This window comes from Meriones unguiculatus, chromosome 6 (genome assembly GCF_030254825.1).
Source record: "Meriones unguiculatus strain TT.TT164.6M chromosome 6, Bangor_MerUng_6.1, whole genome shotgun sequence".
NCBI classification, from domain to species: domain Eukaryota; kingdom Metazoa; phylum Chordata; class Mammalia; order Rodentia; family Muridae; genus Meriones; species Meriones unguiculatus.
In genome coordinates this window covers 42820517-42843215 of record NC_083354.1, presented here as the reverse complement: position 1 = coordinate 42843215, position 22699 = coordinate 42820517, and the positions used below count along the sequence as shown (strand labels likewise).

The window sequence follows — 22699 nt, the reverse complement described above, 5'->3', positions numbered from 1 at the left end:
GAGCTTTCTGAGTGCTAGACAGGCATTCACCCTCTGAGCTACATCCCAGTGTAACTGTAGCTATTTCCTCAGGTTTCAAGTGAGTTAGTTTGTTTAGTATTTTATTGACAAGCCAGGAGTGAAAAGAGCTATAAAAACTTAAAAAACAAAACACTTTCAAATGTTGACAGCATGCTCTTAGCGTTGTCACTGCTCTTTACAGTTCATCCAGTTTTTATTTATTTATCTGTGGTACTGTGGTACTGGTGGTAAATCTCCAACTTCATTCTTATTGGGCAAGTTCTGTAATGTTGGGCTATATTTATAGCCTACCTATAGTCTTTAATTTGAGACACAGCCTTACCAAATTGCTCACAGTGGTCTTGACCTCAACCTCCCACGCAGCCAGGGTTACAGCCCTGTGCTACCAGGCCCAGTTTGTTACCAGACAGGATCTCATTAGTAGTCTAGGCTGGCATTAGACTGTGTAACTGAGGGGTACCTAGAAATTTTGAGTCTTTTGCCACCAGAGCACTAAACTAGCCTCTTCTCTCCTTGATTATTAAAATAGCTCATTAAAACCTAATTTAAGAATTTAAATTTACTTGTTTTTTTGTACTTGTTGTTTTGATTTTTCTGGTACACATAAGGGGAATTTACGAACCCTATTGCATCGAAATAATTGATGTGAATGTTTGAAAGTAGCACTCAAATCTTAAAAGAAAAAAACACGAGTTAAAGCTGGGTGCAGCGGCACACACCTGTAATCCCAGCATTCAGAGAGGCAGAGGCAGGCAGATCTCTGTGAGTTCAAGGCCAGTCTGGTATACAAAGTGAGTCCAGGACAGCCAGGGCTACACAGAGAAACCCTATGTCAAAAAGAAAAAGAAAAGAAAAAAGAAAAAATCCCCAAAACACAAGTTAGCTTAAATATACTATTGATTAAAATGACGCCTAAGGCTGAGAGGATCTCTGTGAGTTGCAGGCTAGCCTAGTCATTAGACTAAGTTTCAGGACAGCCAGGGCTACACAGAGAAACCCTGTTCAAACCAACAACAGCCACCACAAATCTCCCTAAGGGCCTTTAGATCATTGGACACAAAAGGATTGCTCTATCCTCAATTGGATCTGTGTGCCTGTGGTCTCAGGAGCCCTTACTCTCCATAGATTCTCTGTTGACATGGTTATGGGTGTGGGTGTGGGTGTGGGTGTGGGTATAGAGCATAGAGCTAGCCTGTGGTGGGAGTATGGTACACTAAAAGCTCTTGGCTGTTCATAGTCTATGTTCTGGTCCATCTCAGTGTTTGTTATAAACCATTCTGGATTCAGGGAAAAGGACAGATGTTGAGAATCTCCTACTTAATTCTTCTTCTTTCATCCAGGTGGTAGCAAAGGAAGCCTGGGAAAATCACAGGCTGAGGAATGATTCTGTGATTGTGGATACTTTCCATGGCCTTTTCAAATCTACTTTGGTTTGCCCAGAATGTGCTAAAGTTTCTGTGACCTTTGACCCATTTTGCTATCTAACTCTCCCACTGCCTTTGAAGAAGGATCGAGTTATGGAGGTCTTCCTAGTTCCTGCTGACCCTCAGTGCAGACCTATCCAGGTAACAGAATCCTCTCTTTTATAATGCCCTTCACTGAGTGGACTCTGGTCCCTAATAACACTGCTTTCTGTCTGCTGCATGGGGACCTCCATCAACCATTCCTGGGTCCCCTTGGGTTTAGTCTGAATGTGTACACCCTTGGCCTCTATCAGACCTTTGTGTAAGCCCATTATTTAGGACCTGTTTGTGAAGGTCCTTGGGATTTCTCTGTCACTTTCCCATCATGCACCTGTAGTAATCTGGTTTATCTGCTAATAGTCCTTGAATGTTGGGGAGGATGCAGTAAAGGTTCTTTAAGTTTGTCTTCGAATCAGGTAGGAGAGCAAGCCAGATGAGGGTGGTGGGCAGTAGGTCTTCATGTCCAATTCTACTGGTGGCAAGGAGATAGCTTCTGGGTGTGGTGGCGCACACCTTTTCGCCCAGCACTCGCGGGAGGCAAAGGCAGCTAGAGCAGATACCTGTGAGATCGAAGCCTGTGTGCGGCTACACAGTGAAGCTCTGTCTTTAAAAAAAAAGAAAGGAAAGTGACACATAGTATTAAATGGCAGTTTTTATGCTTTTAGCATTTTTTTTTTAAAGGAAATAGTGACCTAATCCAAAAAGTAAAGGGTAAACAAAAACAATATTTGGGGGGAAAGAAGGTGATTGAGTGTTGCAGCTATGCTAACACTGAAGACTGGCTGTGTCAGCTGGCTGCGTGACTCACGGGCCATGCACTGCCTCTGGAAGAGTCCTTGTGGCCCCACAGTGTGTCCCAGGTGATTTCCTGTCTCTTCTGAAGTACTCCTGTCACCTTCGCTGTTTTTCTTTTGCAGTACCGTGTGACAGTGCCATTGATGGGGGCCATTTCTGACCTGTGTGAAGCACTCTCCAAGCTGTCTGGCATTGCTGCAGAAAATGTAAGGCGGGAGTCTTTGCTGGCCCTCGACACCGGGAAGTCACTTTATGGCCTTTGGAGTTTCCCCTCAAGCTCTTTGGGAGTGTGATCATTGGTCTATGTCTTGGATACCTCACCACTCCTGGCCATGCTTATGATCCCTTCCAGCACAGGAAGGGATCTTCTTCCACTGTGATAGTGCTACCGGAGGGACAAGAGTAGGGCTCTGCTTTCATCGCTGTGTGCTATGGGGGCCGTGGAGACTAGCTCTGCAAAGTCCCTGGGGTTTGTAGGCAGTGACCGGTCTCTGGTCAGCACTCACTTCTTTCCATTTCTAGCCCTTGAGGACAGGTGTTCCCAATGCAGCCATTGCTGCTAACTGCCCGGCTGCTCCTTCAGATGCTGGCCCTCTCCCTGGGACCCCTCACATGTTGGTTCTCTGAGCACAGCATTTTTACCCTTTGTTTCTGGGTTTTAATCAGTGAACAGGAGCTCTGTGAGCCATCCTGTCATCTTTCTGTACTCTTGATTCTTAGATGGTGGTCACCGATGTATATAATCACCGATTCCACAAAATTTTCCAAATGGATGAAGGGTTAAGCCACATCATGCCTCGAGATGACATTTTTGTGTAAGTACTTAGCAGTTTCTGATACATGATCAGGGGAGACATTGGAGGCTTTGCCTTGTTTGCCAGGTGCTCATGTGTTTCTGTCCTGGTACCTGGCTTCGAGGTGCATGTTCAAGAGACAGGACGTCTGTCAGTACTAGAACCTTTTGGCCCCACAGAGTCCTGCACAAGCACAGCTTTGTCAATAGGTTTAGTTCGCTAAGAGAATTAATTCAGTGGCTCTGCTGTCAGAGCCTCCTTGTTCAATCAGTGCCACAGCTGACCGGGAGGTGGTGACACACACCTTTAGTTTAGTTTCGGCATTTGGAAGGCAGAGGCAGGTGGATCTCCCGAGTTTTAGGCCAGCCTGGTCTATGGAGTGAGTTCTAGAACAGGACAGCATGTGTGAGAGAGTTTTTGAAAGAAAGAGATTGTACGCATGCCACAGTGCTCATGTGGAGGTCCTAGGACAGCATATGAAGGTCAGTTCTCTACTGCCACAGGAAATGTCCTGGGCATAGAAACTCGGGTAATCAGTCTTGACAGCAGCAGGGTGTATTCATCCATGGAGCTACCTCCCACCTCTTTTTCGTTTCTTTTTTTGAGATAAGGTTTCTCTGTGTAACAGCCCTGGCTATCCTGGAATTTGTAGCCAGGCTGACGTTCAACTCACAAAGATTCACCTGCCTCTGCCACTGAGAGCTGGGATTAAATGCCTGTATCATCATGCCCAGCTTCCTCTTTCTTTTCATTTTTTTTAATAATTATTTTACTTTATGTGTGTTGGTATTTTGGCTGCACTTATGTGTGTACCTCTGGTGCCCTCAGAGGGTTGGGGATTTAGCTCAGTGGTAGAGCTCTTGCCTGGCAAATACAAGGTCCTGGGTTCGGTCTTCAGCTCTGGAAGAAAAAAAAAATTAGCACTCTGGTACCCTCAGAGGCCATAAAAGGGTGTTGGATCCCCCGAAAGTGGACTTAGAGACAGTTGTGAGCCACCATGTTTTTAATTACTGAACTGTCCCTCTTGCCCCCCCCACACCCCTCCTTCTCCTCCTTTTTGGTGGGGGGATCAGCCCAGGTTGGCTCTAGCATTTCCTTGTGTAGTCCTGGCTGGCCTGGAACTCACTGTACAGATCAGGCTGGTCTCAAACTCAGAGACCCACCTGCCTCTGCCGCCCAAGTGCTTGGATTAAATGTGTGTGCCACCACCGCCTGGCACCTTCTAACTTCTGAGATTGTAGGTGTTTGCTCCCACAGCCAGTTTCATAAGTTCCTGACCGTAATCCCTGAATATGGTCTGTCTTAATTCTGAAAACCAGTGTTTACATACACCTAACCTGAGGGGAAGTAAAGCATCTTTCTGGAAAGCCGACGATCACCAACTAAGGAGGTTTTTAGAGGACTTGGACCACTCCAAGGGAAACGAAATTATTTTAGAAGTGAATTGATTTCAAAGGGCAAGAGAAGGGTGGCAGAAGGGCATCACTGAGATGGCTTAGCAGGCAAAGGTGTGTCCACACAAGGCTGAAGACCTGAGTGTGACTCCTGGGATCCACACAGTAAAGGAGAGACCCGACTCCATGGAGTTGTCCTCTGACTGGCACACACATCTCACAGACACGCACATGGACACACAAGCGCTTGCACACACATGCACATACACATTTGCAGGGCTGGAGAGATGGTCCAGTTAATAAAACATTTTCCACACAAGCATGAGGGCTTGAGTTCAGATTCCCAGCACCTGTGTGAATAGCTGGACATGGTGGTGCGTGCCTATAATCCCAGTGCCACAGAGGTAGAGGTGGGCTTTCTGGCCAGTGAGTGTTTATCTGTGGTGAGCTCTAACTTCAGTAACAGACACTGACTCAAAAAGTCGGGAGTGGCTAAGCAGGATGCCAGTGTTGCCCTCCACCTCTACTTGTGCACGCACGCACACGCACGCACACACGCACGCACACACACGCACGTACACACGCACACGCACGCACACACAGAAAATGAACTGTCTTGTGAGAACAGTGTTGTGTTAGTGTTTGTTTTGGGACAGGGCCTCACTGGCACTGGCTGCCTTGAAACTTAACATGTAGACCAGCGTGGCCTCAAAGTCACAGAGAACTGCACTCCTTGGCCTCCCGAGTGCTGGGTGTACGTGTGTGCCATCACAGCTGGCCACAAATAGTGTTTTTAACCATGTTACACACTATACTTTACCTCTCACCGTAATCCTGGTAGGCCAGTAATCTTACTAGGCACCCAGTGCTTCACTGGGTCACTCAACCTGGAAGGGACAGCAGTGAACCTGGACCCAGTGACCCAACCTCACTCAAGGCCCAGGTGCTAACCATCCCTAACTTCACAGTTTTCCACTTAATGGATCCTGTGAGTTGTTCTTAAAAGTCCCTCCTGTACCGCCCTGCAAGGTGTCTCAGTAGGTAAGGCTACTTGGTGCCAAGCCTAACAACCACATAGAGGGGAGAACCAGGTCCCCCTCAGGTTGTCCTCTGATGTCCACACCTGTGCTCTGCACTTGTACACACACACACACTCACACACGTGAAAACAGTTTTTCAGCGATGTTTCCTGGAGCCTGAGGTTGAGCTCGGCGAGTACTGCCCCTGCAGAGGAGCAGCCTCAGTTTCTAGCACCCGCATCAGCAGCTCACTGTCGCCGGGAAAGCCTTCCAGGGCATGCGACATCGTTAAGCCTTTGAGGGTGCTACGCACCCGTGAATGCTTACGCACAAATGTCAATGCAAATCTTGAAATAATTTTCCTTTTCTCTGCGTGAATCCTAATCAGGGCTACCTGCCAGGCACTGGGGAAGAGGGCTGTTTAAAAACTTGAACCAGTAAGTTTGTGTTTGCTCATATACGGAGAGGGAAAGACTATAGGCAGTTGCCAGTAATTTTGGTAACTTCTTTTCCAGAATAACAAATGTTACCTCTAAGTCTCCTGATCCTATCAGGTTGGTCCCATTGGTTCACTATTTAAGACACCAGATTTCAAAATTGTTTGTATTTAGTAATTTCTTTGTCTTTTCTGGATTTTTTTAAAACAATGGGTATGGCTGGATGTGGTGGTGCACGCCCTTGTCCCAGCACTTGGGAGGCAGAGACAGGTGGATCTCCGTAAGTTTTAGACCAGCCTACCCAACATAGTAAGTTCCTGGGCAGCCGGAGTGCATGGAAAACCTTTCTTAAAAACAAAAATGGGGGAGGGCACAAGTTCCAGTATGGCCAGGGCTATACGGAGAAACCCCGTCTCGAAACCAAAAAGGGGGGGGAAATGAGCTCTCAACAAGGCACAGTGTCAGGTTGCTGTCATCCTAACTCAGGGACAGTTGCAAGTTTGAGACCTGCCAGAACTAGAGAGATCCACAGATATTAGTCAGGTTTGGTAACTTCAATAATCCCAGCATTTGGGATATTTAGGCAGAAAGGTTTCTGTGAGTTCAAGGCCAGCTTGGGCTACATAACCGATCTAGGGCAGTTTGGGCTTCCTAACAGGATCATTTCTCAAAAACAAAGGGAGGAAGGCAATATAACTTAGTGGGTAGCTTGCTTCCTAGTGTATTCAAAGTACTGGGTTTGATCCTTACCACCAAATAAACCAGGTGTGTCTGTAATCCCAGCACTGGGAAGGTGGGGGTGGAAGGATTTAAAGTTCAAGGTTCTCCTTAGTTATGTAGTAAATTTGAGACTTGCCTGGGATATGGAAAGGAGAGAGAGAGAACGAGACTAAAAATCTTGATTAATTTTTAAAAGTTGAGCTTTTTGGTGAGAGAAAGGTAAAACTGTAGATGAATTCTCCATGGTGGTGCAGATGATGATCCTCATATCCTTTGATGATCAGGGAGAATGGCCCCCGTGGTTTAAGTCCAGAATCTGAGTGTGTAGATTCACATGTATTGACAGTGATCCTTGATCTTGCAATCACCTTGGAAACCGCATACCTCCCCTTTCTGCTAAAAGGCACTCTGCCTTTTAGAGCCACAGTCCTCACCACCGTGCATCTATTTGCATCTTACATCTATTTCTGAGAGGGACCTGCTGCTGAAGGTTCCCTCTCGTGTGACCCCTGCAGGTACGAGGTCTGCAGCCCTTCCATGGATGGCTCGGAATGCATCACCCTTCCAGTCTACTTCAGAGAGAGGAAGTCCAGGCCGTCAAGTACTTCTTCTGGGGCTGTGCTTTATGGACAGCCCCTTCTCATTTCTGTCCCTAAGCACAAGCTAACGCTCGAATCTTTGTACCAGGCTGTTTGTGATCGTATCAGGTTGGTACTGGAAATGTAATTTGGTTATTATCTGAGACGGATAGACCCAGCAGCTGAGTCCCTTGCAGTTTCTCTGTTGATCCCATGAACTCACCTGTGTGAGAAATGGCGTTGTGTCCACCCCTGGAGGGCCACTGCAGAGGCTTACGGGGTAGGGGTAACTGGCAAACTTAAGTCACAGGAGCCCAGGCATGTTCAGTCACTGACTCCTAGAATCTTACCAGCTATCCTAGGGTGGAAAGTGCTCGGGTGGCATTCAGTTGAAAGAGAAGAGGGTTGCCCAGCATCCGCAAAGCCCTTTGTTCGGTCTCCGCAGCCCTGCAAACCAGGTCTGGGTATAGCGCACACCTGGAACAGTAGCACTTGAGATGGGGAAGCGGGCGGATCAGAGGTAAGGGTTATTCCTGGGTGTATAGCAGGTTCGGGGCCAGCCTGGGAGACATGAAACCCTGTTTCTAACTAAATAAAAGAATGTACATGACATTCCTGGAAGAACTGAAACCAGCCCTTCTTGCTATTGTTATTGGCTTAAGTTAACACGTGATCTCTTAGGAGCCATTACATTATGCTTGTGAGTAACTAAATATGTAAATTATGTATTGCTTCATAGTTGCATAGTGGAAAAATACTGATGTGGTTTTTTTTTGTTTTTTTTTTTTTAAGCCGCTATATAAAGCAGCCTTTGCCTGATGAGTTTCTCAGCTCACCTTTGGAGCCTGGGGCCTGCAATGGCTCCAGGGGCAGCTGTGAAGGTGAGCATTCCTGCCATGAGGCCGTGGGGCTGTGATGGCCGCCTTGCTCCTGACTCCCTTCTTAGACGGCGTCACACACATGGAAGTGTTTGAGTCTGGCCTAGTAGAGGGTAGGGTCTGTCAGCCATCAGTGTTTGGACTTTGTAGAATCCTCTTGATTCCTGCTAGACACATTGTGTTTCAGACACACTGAGCCTGCAGGGGAACAAGGCCAAGGTATGAAGCAGAGTGAAGAGTTGTCTGCTGTTGCAGTGCTGCTAGAACTCACTATGTAGCCTATGCTTGCCTTTATTTTCCAGGCCTCACAACTACTGGGATTATAAGATGTTTGTTGAGACAGGGTTTCTCTGTGTAGCCATTCATTCATTCATTCTCTGAGTCTCTGGTTCCTCATGGAGTAAGATGGCTTGTCTATCCAGTCTATCCATTGGGGACAGTCACATGTTAGATCAAATGCCTAATAACTCTAGAGGTGTACAAGGGTAGATGCACTTTAATGTATACAACAACAAAATATGTAAGGAAATAATGCATTTCAGTATTAAGTGTTTTATGATTTATTTGTTTATTTGTGGGTTTTGTTGTTTTTGAGACAGGGTCTCATGTAGGCCTGGCCAACCTCAGACTTGCTGTCTGCTTGTGGCTGGCCTTGAACTCACTATGCTGTCTCAGCCTCCTGAGTGCTGGGGTTATAGATGTCACTTTACCTGGCTAAGTAAAGGTTTTTAACATTGAAATGTGGGCCTATACAGATTGTTTTTCATGTGTATCAGGAGATGAAGAAGAAGAAATGGATCATCAAGAGGAAGGGAAAGAGCAGCTTTCAGAAACAGAAGGCAGTGGTGAGGATGAACAGGGAGACGACCCTAGTGAGACCACTCAGAGGAAGGCGAAAGGCCAGCCACGCCACAGGAGGCTTTTCACCTTCAGTCTTGTGAACTCCTGTGGAACCACTGATATCAATTCACTGGCAACTGACGGGAAACTACTAAAACTTAACTGTAAGTGCTTCCACTGCCCTTTCAGCTAGACGCGCGCGGGCACTTAGGCTCTCTTTGAAAGTCATTTCATTTGATGTCAACTACATCAGGTTTTAACTATCTTTATGGAGCTCTAGGACCAGACATTTGAGTCCCTTCGAGAATGATTGATGACAGGCACATCCTTAAAGGGATTTTCACCTTATTTCTTTGGTAGTGGGGGTGGTAAGTTTGAGACAAGCATTCTTGTTCTCTCACTCTCTTTTTCTCTAAATGTTTTTATGTGTATGATGGTTTATTTACTTGTATGTCAGCACACTGCATGTGTGCCTGGTGCCCATGGGGACTGGAAGAGAGAGCATGGACTCGCCTATAACTGAAATTACAGCTGTGAACCACCAAGTTGCTCCTCTACAAGAGCAAGTGCCCTTAACCAGTGATCCGTCTCTTATTCCAAGAGACATAGTTTCTTGTAGGTCTACATTGGCCTCTGACAAGCCTGGTGTGATGGTGCACACTTGTGATCCCAGCACTTGAGGCAGAGGCAGGAGGATCTCTGTGAGTTCAAGGACAGCTAAGGCTACACAGAGAAACCCTTTCTTGGAAAAAGAAAAAAAGACAGAAAAAAGAAAAATATTGGCCTCAGGCTTACTATGTAGCTGATGCTGGCCTTGAACTTCTGATCTTCGTGTCTCCAGCTCATGAGTCCTTGGATTTTAGGCACAACTTTCATCTTTACTCTTGATGACCTTGGAAGCAAACAGGATTCCTTTGCTCTGCAGAACCTTTCCTCTGGCTTAGGTATTCTTGTGATCATGTTAAGAGCACTTCTGTAGACTTGTTGCACTCATAAGAAGAATACGTAATCAGGACAGCTGTGTGCTTGGGAGGAGGCATCCCTCCGGTTGTGGACGGACGTGCATCATGTGTGATGTCTCCATGGTAGGGCGGGAGCTGCACCTTTTGTCTTTCACCTTTTTCTGGGAAGAAATTAACTAGTTAACTACCGGTACTTTACCCTCCCTGTTTTTTATTTCTCTCTCTCTTTCTCTCTGCTCTTCCTTTCTGTCATTTTAATTTTGAATCTTTTATGTGTTTGAGTGTTTTCTTGTATTTACATTGAATGTAAGTGTGTGTACCATATGTGGGCCTGGTGCCTGCAGAGGAACTAGAGTTACAAGAAGTTCTGACCCTCCCAACTTGGGTACTGGGGACTGAACCCTATTCTGAAAGAGCAGTAAATGGTCTTCACCACTGAACCAACTTTCCAATTCGACCCATCCCTTTCAAAGCCCTTTTTTGTGAACGGTTGTTTTACCTGCATGTGTGTTCTGCACCATGTGAGTGCCTTCAGAGGCCTGAAGAGGGAGTTGGATCCCTTGGGACTGGAAGTTCAGACAGTCAAGAGCTGCCATTGGGTGTTGGGAATTACACTTGGGTTGTCTGGAAGAGCAGATAGGCCTTTTAGCCATTGAGCCATCTCTCCAGCCTCCTTCATCTTTTTAAATTTTTCACTTATTTGCTTCATAGTACTAGGGACTTAATGCAGGGACTCACACATACAAAGCAAAGGTTCCGGTACTGAGCTGTACTTCCCCTATCCCCTTTTTTGTAGACATTAATTTATCTACTTTTTAAATTTTTGCCTGTATGTATGCATACTGCATGCATGCCTCATGCTCACAAAGCTCAGAAGAGATCGTCAGATCCCCAGGAACTGGATACAGACCATTGTGAGCCACTCTGTAGGTGCTGGGAGCTGAACCTGGGTCCTCTGTGAGTGCAGAGCGTGTTCTTAACCCCAGAGCCATATTGGCAGCCCCTTTACATGTTTTTAAAACAGCATAGTTGAGGTATCTTTATAATTCTGTCCAACTGCAGCTTTGTTCTCTGTGATTTCCTTTTTTTACTTTAGGGTCTGTTGAATTCTAGTAAGCGCTTCGAGTTGGCTTTTAGTTTGTTTGGTCTTGTTTTATTACCAGGCAGGGTTTCTCTGTGTAGCCTTGGCTGTCCCAGAACTCTGTAGACCAGCCCGACTCACTGAGATTTCGCCTGCCTCTGCCTCCTGAGTGCTGGGACTAAAGGGGAGCGCCACCACTGCCCAGCTTTAAATGTAGCTTTTTGTATGTGTGTTTACATGTGTGCATGTGTGGCCCAGAGGTCAATTTTGGTTGTTATTCCTCTGGTTATTCACCTTTTTTTCCCCCACAGAAGTTATCTCATTAAATAACCCAACAACAACTTACTTTGTGGGGTGTGGTGAGCAGTCCCTGGAACTAAGAATTGCTACCAGACATGGTTACAGGGATCTGTCCTCTGGGAGAGCAGTAACTACTAAGCCATCTCTATCAGCCCTCACTTGCTTGTCTATACAAGGTGGTTTAAAGACCTGGAATGCAGCAAGTGGGACACGAGCTGCTCAGCCATCCCCAGAGATATGCCTCTGCCTCCCTCTCCAGCACTGGGATCATAAGCATCTACACCATGCCTGGCCTTTCTGCTTGTGTGTGCTTTTGCTGAACTTGGGTCCTTATGCTTGCTCAGCAGCCACTTCACCAACAAGCTATCTACCTTTATGGGTTTGTTTGTTTGTTTGTTTGTTTGTTTGTTTGTTTGTTTGAGATAGAATTCCTGTGTGTAACAACCTTCACTATTCTAGAACTCACTTTGTAGACCAGGCTGGCCTTGAACTCACAGAGACCCACCTGCCTCTCCCTTCCTGAGCTCTAGGACTAAGAGTGTGTGGCACTGCACCAACCTCTCTTGTTTTTTGTTTTTTCTGAGGATGATCTTGAACTCCTGATCCTGCTTCTGCTTTCTAAAGGCTGAGATTATAAGCATAAACCACCACACCGTTCTCTCAGTTTTAACTTTGCTTCCTTAATTCAGTCTCCTTTGCTGTCTCGCTTCACCTGTGCCCTGGGGTGCTTGCCAGTAGTAAACTGGGAGAGGGTAGGGGTTACTTTATTTTTCATCTTTCAGGGATCGTTGTTGTGCCTGTCCAGTGATGGAAAACGGTTACTTTATCTGTTGTGTCAGATTTTATTGTGGTTCGTCAAGAGGATCAGTTACTCCAGCTCCATTCTGTGCACACCCTGTCAGATTCTGGTTGTTGGGGTTTTCTGTAGCTCTAAGGGAGACTTTGTCAAAAGCTTTGGGAGGTTGGGGTTACAAGGGCTGCCCCAAGGCCTAGCGTTGCTCTCCTCAGTGGCTGGTAGTGGGTGAGAAGGTGTAGTGGCACGCCTGAGTGTGGCCCTTCTCACTCTGGGCCCCTGGAGAGCCTCTCTGGTTGCTGGTCCATCCCTAATGAGTGACACTCTGGTCCCTCCACAGCTCGATCCACACTGGCCATTGACTGGGACAGTGAGGCCCGAAGCCTTTACTATGACGAGCAAGAAGCTGAGGTAGGTCATTTGGGGTTTCTGCTCTTGAATATATTAATTTATTCCTCTCACTGATTGGACAACAGTATCACAAGTTTTCTTTATTACTTGAAAAGCGCCCAAGGCTTTGTCATTTTGTGTCCAGAGACTGCAGAAAATCTAGTATTTCCCAGGCAGAGAGCCTCTGCATCTTGAGCCGGGAAGCTATTTCTCTACCAGAACTCAATGCTTCTCTGTCACAGGCCTGTGAGAAGCACGTGAGCATGTCACAGCCTCAGAAGAAGAAGAAGGCTGCAGTGGCCCTGAGAGAGTGCATCGAGCTCTTTACCACCATGGAGACCCTTGGGGAGCATGATCCCTGGTATGCAAGTCCCCACACTCTGAGCCCATGTTTGCTGGGACCATCTCTGTGCCCAGAAACCCTTTACTGTACCTGGACAGGTCATCTTTACATTTGTGTGTGTGAAGGTTGTGTTTTCTGGACTGAAAAAGCCATTGCCCTGTTGAGAAGGCCAGTCGTTGCTCATAAGTACTGGGGTTGCGTCCTGCCTGAAGGGATAGTTCTTGTGACATTATAGCTGTGTCCCCACACAAGTACCCATGTGGTTTCCTGCTGACCAGACTATGTCAGTGTTCTCTCTTCTCTTCAGGTACTGTCCCACTTGTAAGAAGCACCAGCAGGCGACAAAGAAGTTTGACTTGTGGTCCTTGCCCAAGATCCTGGTGGTTCATCTCAAACGTTTCTCTTATAACAGATACTGGCGGGATAAACTTGACACAGTTGTGGAATTCCCAGTCAGGTGGGTGTCTGCAAGGGTGCTGACTGGGTGAGAGGATGCTTGAATTAGGTTGTCTATTTCTTGGCTCTGGGAGATTGACTTGTGGAGCAATTCTTCCTCTCTCCCCACCCACCCACTAGTGGGAAAAATCACTAATAGAAGGAAAGAGTCCTACCGACTGTCACTGCCAATCCCCCTCTTGAAGCCTCACACCAGTCTATGGTGCACTTTTCTGCTCCATCACTGCTGTCAGCCAGCACAGCACAGGCTCAGTGCTGCTTCTCATTAACAGGAGCGGGCACCAGAGGCTAGTCTACCCAGCGGAACTATTCCTGAGTGTGGCTTTGTCTGCTAGTAGTCCCTTGCCAAGGCAGGGGGATCATTTGAGTTCAAGGCCTTGTTGGTTAAAATTTCCTTTACCTTTCTTTCTTTCTTTCATTCATTCTTTCTTTCTTCCTTCCTTCCTTCCTCCTTTCCTTTCATTTCCTTTCCTTCCCCTTTCCCCTTTCCCCTTTCCCTTTCCCCTTCCCTTTCCCTTTTTCCTTTTTTCCCTTTCCCTTTTCCTTCCCCTTCTTTCCCTTCTCCTTCCCCTTTTTCCCCTTCTTCCCCTTCCCTATTTCCCTTTCCCTTTCTTCCCTTCCTTCTTTCTTTACCTCTTTCTTTCTTTTAAAAATTTTTATTTTATTAATTTCAGTTTATTCATTTTGTATCCCAGCTATAGCCCCTCCCAATCCCACTCTTCCTCCCTCTTCTTCTCCTTTACCCCTTCTTTTTTGTTTGTTGGTTTTTTGTTTTTGTTTTTTTTTCCAGACACTTTCTTTGTGCAGCCCTGGTTATTCTGGAACTTGCTGTATAGATCAGGCTGGCCTTGAACTCACAGAGAAATGCTAGTCTGTCTCCTGAGTGCTGGATTGAAGTGTATGCCACCATGTCTGACTCCTTTAATGCATTTTTGATAAATTCAAAATGGGCTGATGAGACAGCTCATTGAGAGCACTCATTGAGCCACACAAACCTGATGATCTGAGTGTGATCTCTAGGCTCCATGGTAGAAGGAAAAGGTTAGGGTTTTGCAGCTTTATCTCCGTTTAATTTGAGCTTTTTTTTTTTTTTTTTTTTTTTTTGTCCTTCCTTGATTTCTCTGTGTAGCCTTGGCTGTCCTGGAATCTTTTAATATACCATGCTGGCCTCAAACTAACAGCGATCTGCCTGCCTCTGCCTCCTGAGTGCTGGAATTAAAGGTGTGTGCCATAACACCCAGCTAAGAATGACTTTTTTTTTTATTGAAGCTCTTTATAAAACTTTTAATTATAGATTAAAAGGTCCATAGGGAGACTGGCAATTTTACTGATCCTGAAAATGAGCACAATAGAGAAACAAAAATAGCCATCCATGGGTGAAAGGGGAAAATGTTTATTTCAAACTATCAAGACTGTCTCCAGGGTAAAAGGGGACATAGGTGGGGACTAAAGGAGCCTAGAGGCTAACGTTGATCATGACAAGTTGATAGGTTGCCAATATGCTAATGGAGGGATCACAAGTCCCTCTTGCCCAAGAAGAGGAGAGAATGACTCTCTTTAGCAAGCAAGGACTTTCTTCAAGCCTCTGAAGTAATGGGGGACTTTTGCTAAATGGTCAACCTTGGAAAAAGGACTTTTTCCAGGCACCAGATATACCATTATAAAATAGAATATTGCCTTTGTATTATTTATTTATGTTGTTATGATTTAGTTTATCCAAGTAGCTAAAGCTTAAAGTAAGCAAAAGACAGAGAAGCTAGACAAATATTACTGTGAAATGAATAGAATTCATAAATCTTGATTATCAAATATCTTATTTACTAAAGATATCTATCAGATATGCCTTATTTAGCAAAGATGTTATCTAAGTTTTCTAGCAGCTTATTGTTTAAGTAATTAAACATCTTAAATCAGCTTTAATTAATTAAATAAACCTTTATAACCTTAAAAGTTTATCATCATATAGAGTATTTTTTTTAAAGATTTATGTATTTTATAAATATGAATGTTCTGTTTTCACACACATCAGAAGAGAGAATCAGATTCCATTAAAAATAGTTGTGAGCCACCACGTGGTTCCTGGGAATTGAATGCAGGACCTCTGGAAGAGCAGTCAGCGCTCTTAATCACTGAGCCATCTCTCCAGCCCTGAGCATATTTTTTTTTTTTTTAAAGACTTGGTCACTTATTTATGTATTCTGTCTACATGTATGCCTGCATGCCAGAAGAGGGCACCAGATCTCATTGTAGATAGTTGTGAGCCACTATGTGTGTGGCTGCTGGGAATTGAACTCAGGACCTCTGGAAGAGTAGCCAATACTCTTAACCTCTGAGCCATCTCTCCAGCCCTAGAGTATATTATTAACCAGAGTTGAACCACATATATAGTATGTTTTAAATTTTTCATCATACAAAAATCCATAGTAATCCAAACTATTTGAGATATGTTGCTTCCTTAGTCTAAAAGAAGATACAGTGATAAACTAAGGACCCAGTAGGACTGAGAAGTTCTATAATTGTTGCTTTATACCACAGTCATCTTAAGATGGTGGAGTTAATGGCATGTACCCTTTATTCTTAGTAAATAAAGATGGCTGCCAGTCATGTGGCTTATATCTTAAAGCTCATCAGCTCACAGTTACTTATGTTTGGCTTTATTAGAGAGTTAAGCACTAAGCACAGGGTTTTAAAAGCTGAGCACTTAGCTGCGTGGTAGACACCTTTATTACCAGCACTTGCAGTTTGAGGGCAGCCTGGTCTGTCACAGAGAAACCCTGTCTCAAAAAAACAAACAAAAGGCTTTTAAGTTTAAAGCCAAATTTTTTTACAGATTTTTTAAGCATACCCAATGAATTTACAAATCAGTCCTGAGATAACAGTTGTTTTTTTTATTTTACTTTTAATTACACTTTATTTACTTTGTATTCCCCCTCTAGTTCCCTCCCTCCTCCCCTCCCAATCCTTCCCTTCCTCCCCCTATTCCACACATGCCCTTCCCCAAGTCCACTGGTAGGGGGGGGTTTCTTTTCCTTCCTTCTGATCCTAGTCTGTTAGGTCTCATCAGGAGTGGCTGCATTGTCATCTTCTGTGGCCTGGTAAGGCTGCTCCCCGCTGAGGAGGAGGCGATCAAAGAGCAGGCCAATCAGTTCATGTCAGAAGCAGTCCCTGTTCCCATTACTATGGAACCCACTTGGACACTGAACTGCCACGGGCTACATCTGTGCATGGGTTCTAGGTTATCTCTATGCACGGTACTTGGTTGGAGTATGAGTCTCAGGAAAGACCCCTGTGCTCAGATTTTTTGGTTCTGTTGCTCTCCTTGTGGAGCTCCTATCTTCTCCAGATCTTACTATTTCCCACTTCTTTCATAAGATTCCCTGCATTCTGCCCAAAGTTTGGCCATAAGTCTCAGCATCTGCTTTGCTAGTCTGCAGGGCAGAGCCTTTCAGCAGCCCTCTGTGGGAGGCTCCTGACTTGTTTCCTGTTTTCTTCTTCTGGTGCACAGCCTCTTTGCCTTTCTAAATGGGGATTGAGCATTTTAGCCAGAGACCTCCCTCTAGATTAGTTTTTAGGTGTACAGATTGTAGTAGGTTTCAGATAACAATTGTTTACACAATAGTCTTTAAAGATTTGAGAGCAAAGCTAGTCGTCGAGATAAGAGCCGAGAGTGGGAAGCTGTAAAACCTTAGAGATAAGGGAAGTCTGGAGCATTGCTTGTGCAGGGACAGAAATTCTTAAAATTTAGGAGATTTTGGAACTTCAGTGAGTTCCAATTGTTTGGCCATTGAGCTATGCTGAGCCAAGATGTTTTCAATAAGACAGTGAGGGTTTAAAACAAAATCTCGTTGAGTTCAAGAAGGGAATTGAGTTGGAGAGGGAAAGGTGGTGAATGAACTCCAACATAGGGAGGGTTAGTAAAGAGAACAGTGCAGCCACAAGGGACAAGGGGGAACAAGCAGGAACTCCACCGGAGGGAGGGTTCCAGTGTCATAGAAGCCACAAAAGCACAGAGAAGCTGCAGGACTGGCAGGCAGCTCCTGCGGGAGGTGAGAAAGTTCCAGGAAGGAGCCATGAGGGATCAGAGAGGGTTAAGTGTTGTGGTAACAATTTCAACCCAGGGCGTCCCCAGGCTGACTGAACAGAGAGAGATGTCCCAAGTCACAGAAGACTCCTTTCCTCTGTGATAGGGGCCCAGCAGGGCAAGGAAGCTTCCTGGCGTAGCAGTGTGGCTTGTAAAGCAGATGGAGCAGGGAGCTTCATAGTGACACTTAGCCAGGGGGAATGACAAATGGTTAGAGCAGGTAGAGGAGAAAACGGCGGGAGAGGTTTGAAGTGTCTTAGTGAGAATATTGCCACGTAGGAGGATCAAGCAGGGCATAGAGGGGATATGCCCATGTGGTGGGTGGCCCAGAAGGCACTGCAGCCTGCAAGGAGATGGGTTTTAGAAGCAGACTCTAAAATCAGTTTTGATGGGTAGATAAGCCAGCAGAAACAAATTATCCATGCATAGCTTGGGAGAGCCAGATCGGCAGCTTGGTTCAGAAGTTCCTTGGAGGAGGGAACTCATTTAAGCCCCTCCCGAGTTTCTGCACCAGGTGAATGAAAACAAGAAAAGGAAAGAAACAACATGCCCGCTCCTAAATATGGTGGAGGAGAAAGTTTATTATAGATACGTGGGAGAGAATAGCCAGAGGCGGGCACATCTGGGAGAGTCCAGAGTGGAGATTACCTTGAACCCACTCAGGTGCTAAATTCCTCTGTGCCATTTCCTTCCCCTGCCACGACCTCACATGCTGTGGTAGTGCCATGGCATAGCCCCTCCCAGTGTCTGGTCTGGCAAATGGTCGCAGCCCTGGTCTAGTTCGCACACAGTTGAGTGCTCTGGTCTGCTGGGTGAGAGGGGTTGCTGGGTTACCCCTGACTTCTGGGAGTTTAACGTATTTATGGGCTATTATGTTTTTTACTCAGAGCTCTGAACATGTCCGAGTTTGTCTGTGACCGGTCAGCAAGGCCTTATGTTTATGATCTAATTGCTGTGTCCAATCATTATGGAGCCATGGGTGTTGGTCACTGTAAGTATTGGCCTCTGCTTCCTTGTGAGGTGTGGAAATGCCCTACCTTGTGTGTGCTCTCTCTGGGTGCCAGGCTCTGCCATAAGCACCTGGCTTGTGGGGTTTCTCAGTCCTTTGTCCTCCTTCCTTTCTCCTGTCTAAATTTCCATATTATTTAATTCAGTAGTGGTAATTCCAATTTTTTTTTTTTTTTCCCCAAGACAGTCCCACTGATGAGCTCATGTCAGCCTGGAGCTCCTCATATAGTCCAGCCAGGGTAACCTGGGACTCCTGGCAGTCCTTCCACCTTCGCCTCTCCAGTAAGGGGGTTACAGGCATGAGGTTCCCTGCTGGGTTTACCATCCCTCCTCAGGCCTCTGCCTCCCAAGTGCTGGATTAAAGCTGTAGGCCCCCACACCTGCTCAGTCACTGTATATAGCACCGGTCTTGGTGATAGCATTTGGGGGCAGAGCACAGCTGACATTGCCATTCAGGTGCTTGATCAGAGACTTCTCAGCCATTTCAAAATAAAGTTAATGGCATGGGGAAGCGCCTCTGAGAACAGCTGCACAAAATGAGTATCATAAAAGTCAGAGAAAATACAAAGGGTGCAGGACCCTGGAAGGAGAGATGCCAAAATTCGTTGTTTTTTGTTTTAATTTGGTTTGGTTTTGAGACAGTCTCTCACGGTAGCCCAGGCTGGCTTGTAACTTGTAGGAGCCCTTGGTGGACTTGAGCTCCTGCTCTTTCCACCCCAGCCACTATGTGCTAGGATGATGGGAACACACCACCATACCTGCGAACATAATCAAGTTTTTCTTTTGGCCTATTTCCCAGAGTTTATGTATCATTTAGGTTCACTTTAATGAAAACTTTGTGTTCTATGTTGAGACAATTTCTTTCTGTGTAGCTCTGGCTGTCAGAATACTCACAGTAATCCTCCTGCCTTCCAACCTTGCTTTAGTTACAGTACCAGTTTTGAGGGGGGTGTTGGTTCTCTTCCCCCAATCCTGCGGGGCTAGGGATGGAATTTGGAGCCTTGTGCATCTCCAGCACACTCTCAGTCACAGCTGCCCAGAAAAAAGAAATTTAAAATTTAAAGCTCTTTAGCTTAAAGTATGGTGGTGCACACCTTTAATCCCAGCACAAGGCAGAGGCAGGCGGATTCTGAGTTAGATGCCAGTCTGGTCTATGACAGCAAAACCTACACAGAGAAACCCTGTCTCGAAAAACAAAACAAAACAAAAAACACAACCTAAAAAGGGCTTTTTGTTCACATGCTCTGCAATCCCCGATGGACACTGTTTCCTAACTGATGGTCTCCTAAGGGCTCCAGAGGCTCCCAGAGCATTCTACTGAAGATGGTAGCCGTCTGCTCTTGTTTTGCTTAAATCTTAGCAGTATCAACTCCTCCCAGTCCCTCTGTGGCTCTGGGTTACACTTACGGCCATTTTTGTTTGTTTGGCATACTGAAAATCTTAGACAAGTGCCGTATCGCCGTGATGCTGTGATGTGTATGTCTCCAGCACTGATCACAGCCACGAAGTAGACACTGGGGCAGCTGGAGAGATACCTCAGTAGTGGAGAACACTTTTTCCAGAGGACCTGATTTCAGTGCCCAGGTCCCCACAGTCAGGTGGCCTGTAACTGTAGCTGCAGGGGACCCAATACCACCGCGTGACCTCTGTGGGCACCGTACACCTGTCTCCTCCCCACCACCCTCAATAATTTAAGTAATAAATCTTTACTGAAAAATAAACATAGCCAGGCATGGTGGCACTCTGGAGGTGGAGGCAGGTAGATCTCTGTGAGTTTGGGGCCAGTCTGGTCTACAGAGAGAGAGTTTCAGAATAGACACTAGAGTTGACAAATGGCTCAGCAGGTAAAGATTTTTTTTTTGCTCAGATGCTAACATTAAGTAGCTTTGTTTTGTTGATGAGTGTCCCAAAAGTATAGGTGATCTTGGTCTTTGACAGCTCTGTGCTTAGCCTTCCTAGCTTTTCTGAATGGTCCAGATTAGAAAAAAGATGAAGTTTTCCCACTGTACGGTAGCGGCGCACCCTGTAATACCAGCGGGAGGTGGGGGCAGGAGGATCTGAGTTCCAGGACAGCCAGGCTACACAGAGAAAGCCTGTCTCTCAAAAACAAAAGCAAAACAAAAAACCACAAGCGATAGGGGTTGGGGATTTAGCTTACACTTGCCTATTAAGCACAAGGCCCTGGGTTTGGTCCCTCACCTGGGGGTAAAAACTATAAATTATTGTTACCTATATGTGTGTATGTATTTTGTTAATTAGTTATAGAATTTGTTGTTGGTTTTTCTGTTTTGATACATAGTCTCAGTGTGCAGCCCTGCCTAGACTTGGCCAGGTCTGCTCTGAACTTGGGGGAGTAGTCCTGTATTTGCTTCTGGAGTGGATTCCCACTGGCTACCTATTTTCTTAGTTCCAGTGGTAATACTTTGTGGTATTAGCATATGTTAGCCCTATAAAATAACCAGATTATTTTCTGTGGTGGCCATTAGAGCATTTTGTTTGTGACTTGCAGACACTGCATATGCGAAGAACAAGCTGAACGGGAAGTGGTATTACTTTGATGACAGCAATGTGTCCTTGGCCTCTGAGGATCAGATAGTGGTGAGTCCCCTTCTGAGGCACCTGCTTGTTCCTGTTGTCTCAGCAAATCAAAGGCAAAAGCTTTATGGTTACCTCATCATCTGGAGGGGATCTGGGTGGAGTACAGTGGACTGCCATTCATTCTAGATCTTTCCGGAGCTGCTGTGTCACAGTGCACCTGCATTTCCCCACAGCCATGGCATCGGGAGGCAGCTGGTAAAGGGACCTTCACAGCTGCTCTGGGGTGTGGACATGTAGGGCAGGATGGCAGGTGTTCATTCCTTCACGAATTCAGTGTGTTTGTTTGTTGAGTTAGGGTCATCCTGTGTATCTCTGGCTGGTCTGAAACTCACTTTGTATGTCAGGTTAGCCTCAAACTTAGTGTAATTCTCCTGCCTCTGCTTCTTGAGTGTTGGGATAACAGGTGTGTATGATTTTCTTTTAAAGATTTATTTATTATGTATACAGTGCTGTGCCTTCATGTATGCCTACACACCAGCAGAGGACACCAGACCTCATTACAGATGGTTATGAACCACCATGTGGGTTCTGGGAATTGAACAGGTCCTCTGGAAGAGCAGCCAGTGCTCTTACCCCTGAGCCATCTCTCCATCTCCAACCCCCTAAGATTGTTTTGTTTTGTTTTGTTTTGTTTTTTGGAGACAGGTTTTCACTCTGAAGCCCAGGCTGGACTTGAACTTGGAAAGTAATCCTCTTTCCAGCAAGGGCTTCGTGAGGTTAATAATGGGGAGCACTGAGAAAAGTGTGTGTGGGTGACTTTGTTTTGAGTAAACGGCCCCTCCTTGTGTTGTAGACGAAGGCCGCCTACGTCCTGTTTTACCAGCGCCGGGATGATGACTGTCCCCGTGTATCTTCGCTCCCCAGCTTCCCCAGTTGTTCTGAAGGAGGGGTGAGGCTGAGCAGCTCCCAGCAGGGCGTGGGGGATGAGGAGGCTTACAACATGGACACCAACTGATGCTCGCTCGGAGACCTTGCCACCCCACCGCACAAGTGTCATCCCCCCAGGAGAATATCTTTGGCACTCCTGAAGACTGCTATGTCAACCTAAAAACCAGATGAGGAAATTACCTTCTTTTATGAGAAGAGGAAAAAAAAAAAAAAAAAAAAAAAGACCCTGCTTTCTCAGAAGGGTTATGTTAAAAGGCTGAATTATTTTTTTCTTTTAAACGGGTGGTGAGATAAACCTGTGGAGCTGAAATGTGGGGTGGTATTTGGTACACAGTGGAGTGTGTCTCATGGATTCCAAAGAATGGAGAGGAACACCTGTACCTGAGTGTGGTGCAGCCGTGAAGACCCACCTGCAGGGCTGCTCTGAACTCCTGGGTTTGGGTTCTGGTGCCCATACTGGTCACCCCAGTGTCTGGCCACATAAGCCTCCAGTGAACTTGTCCTCCAGTTCTTTGCTGTTCATTGAGATGGGTTTATAGTTTTCTAAACGGCCACTGAAACCCATTTCTACTCTATTCTCTTAGAATTTCCAGCCTTCTTCCCCGTTATGAAATGACGTTAGTATTTTGGTCTTGTTTTCAGCTTCTCATGGAACTTAGAAATTCTGTTTTGTTCCCCACTGTCCTCGGTAAACTGATTCTATGTGGAACTTTCATTAGCTCTCCCTTAAAAGAAGTCCATTCATAAAACCGGGTGCAGTGTGTGGCATTTTCTTCAGAAGAACACGGTGGTTGCTTTTCAGGTCTCCAAAACACTAGTTAACAAGGTTTAAGAAAATATTTTTTTCCAGTAACAGATTC

General features: G+C 45.8%; 1 protein-coding gene across 3 annotated transcripts in view; it reads left to right on the top strand.

The window, feature by feature from the left end:
• Usp4 (ubiquitin specific peptidase 4) overlaps positions 1–22588 on the top strand; it is a 42191-nt gene extending 19603 nt beyond the window's left edge. For all 3 annotated transcript variants that reach the window (XM_021662795.2, XM_021662781.2, XM_060385264.1), the window contains 12 exons: positions 1362–1586; positions 2402–2485; positions 3000–3094; positions 7159–7350; positions 8014–8102; positions 8876–9103; positions 12416–12486; positions 12708–12826; positions 13116–13265; positions 18233–18336; positions 20863–20951; positions 21745–22588. In XM_021662795.2, the coding sequence (XP_021518470.1) occupies positions 1362–1586; positions 2402–2485; positions 3000–3094; positions 7159–7350; positions 8014–8102; positions 8876–9103; positions 12416–12486; positions 12708–12826; positions 13116–13265; positions 18233–18336; positions 20863–20951; positions 21745–21906 (1608 nt within the window). In that variant the 3' untranslated portion in view covers positions 21907–22588. The remainder of the gene's footprint in view (positions 1–1361; positions 1587–2401; positions 2486–2999; positions 3095–7158; positions 7351–8013; positions 8103–8875; positions 9104–12415; positions 12487–12707; positions 12827–13115; positions 13266–18232; positions 18337–20862; positions 20952–21744) is intronic.
• The last annotated feature ends 111 nt before the right edge of the window (positions 22589–22699 follow it).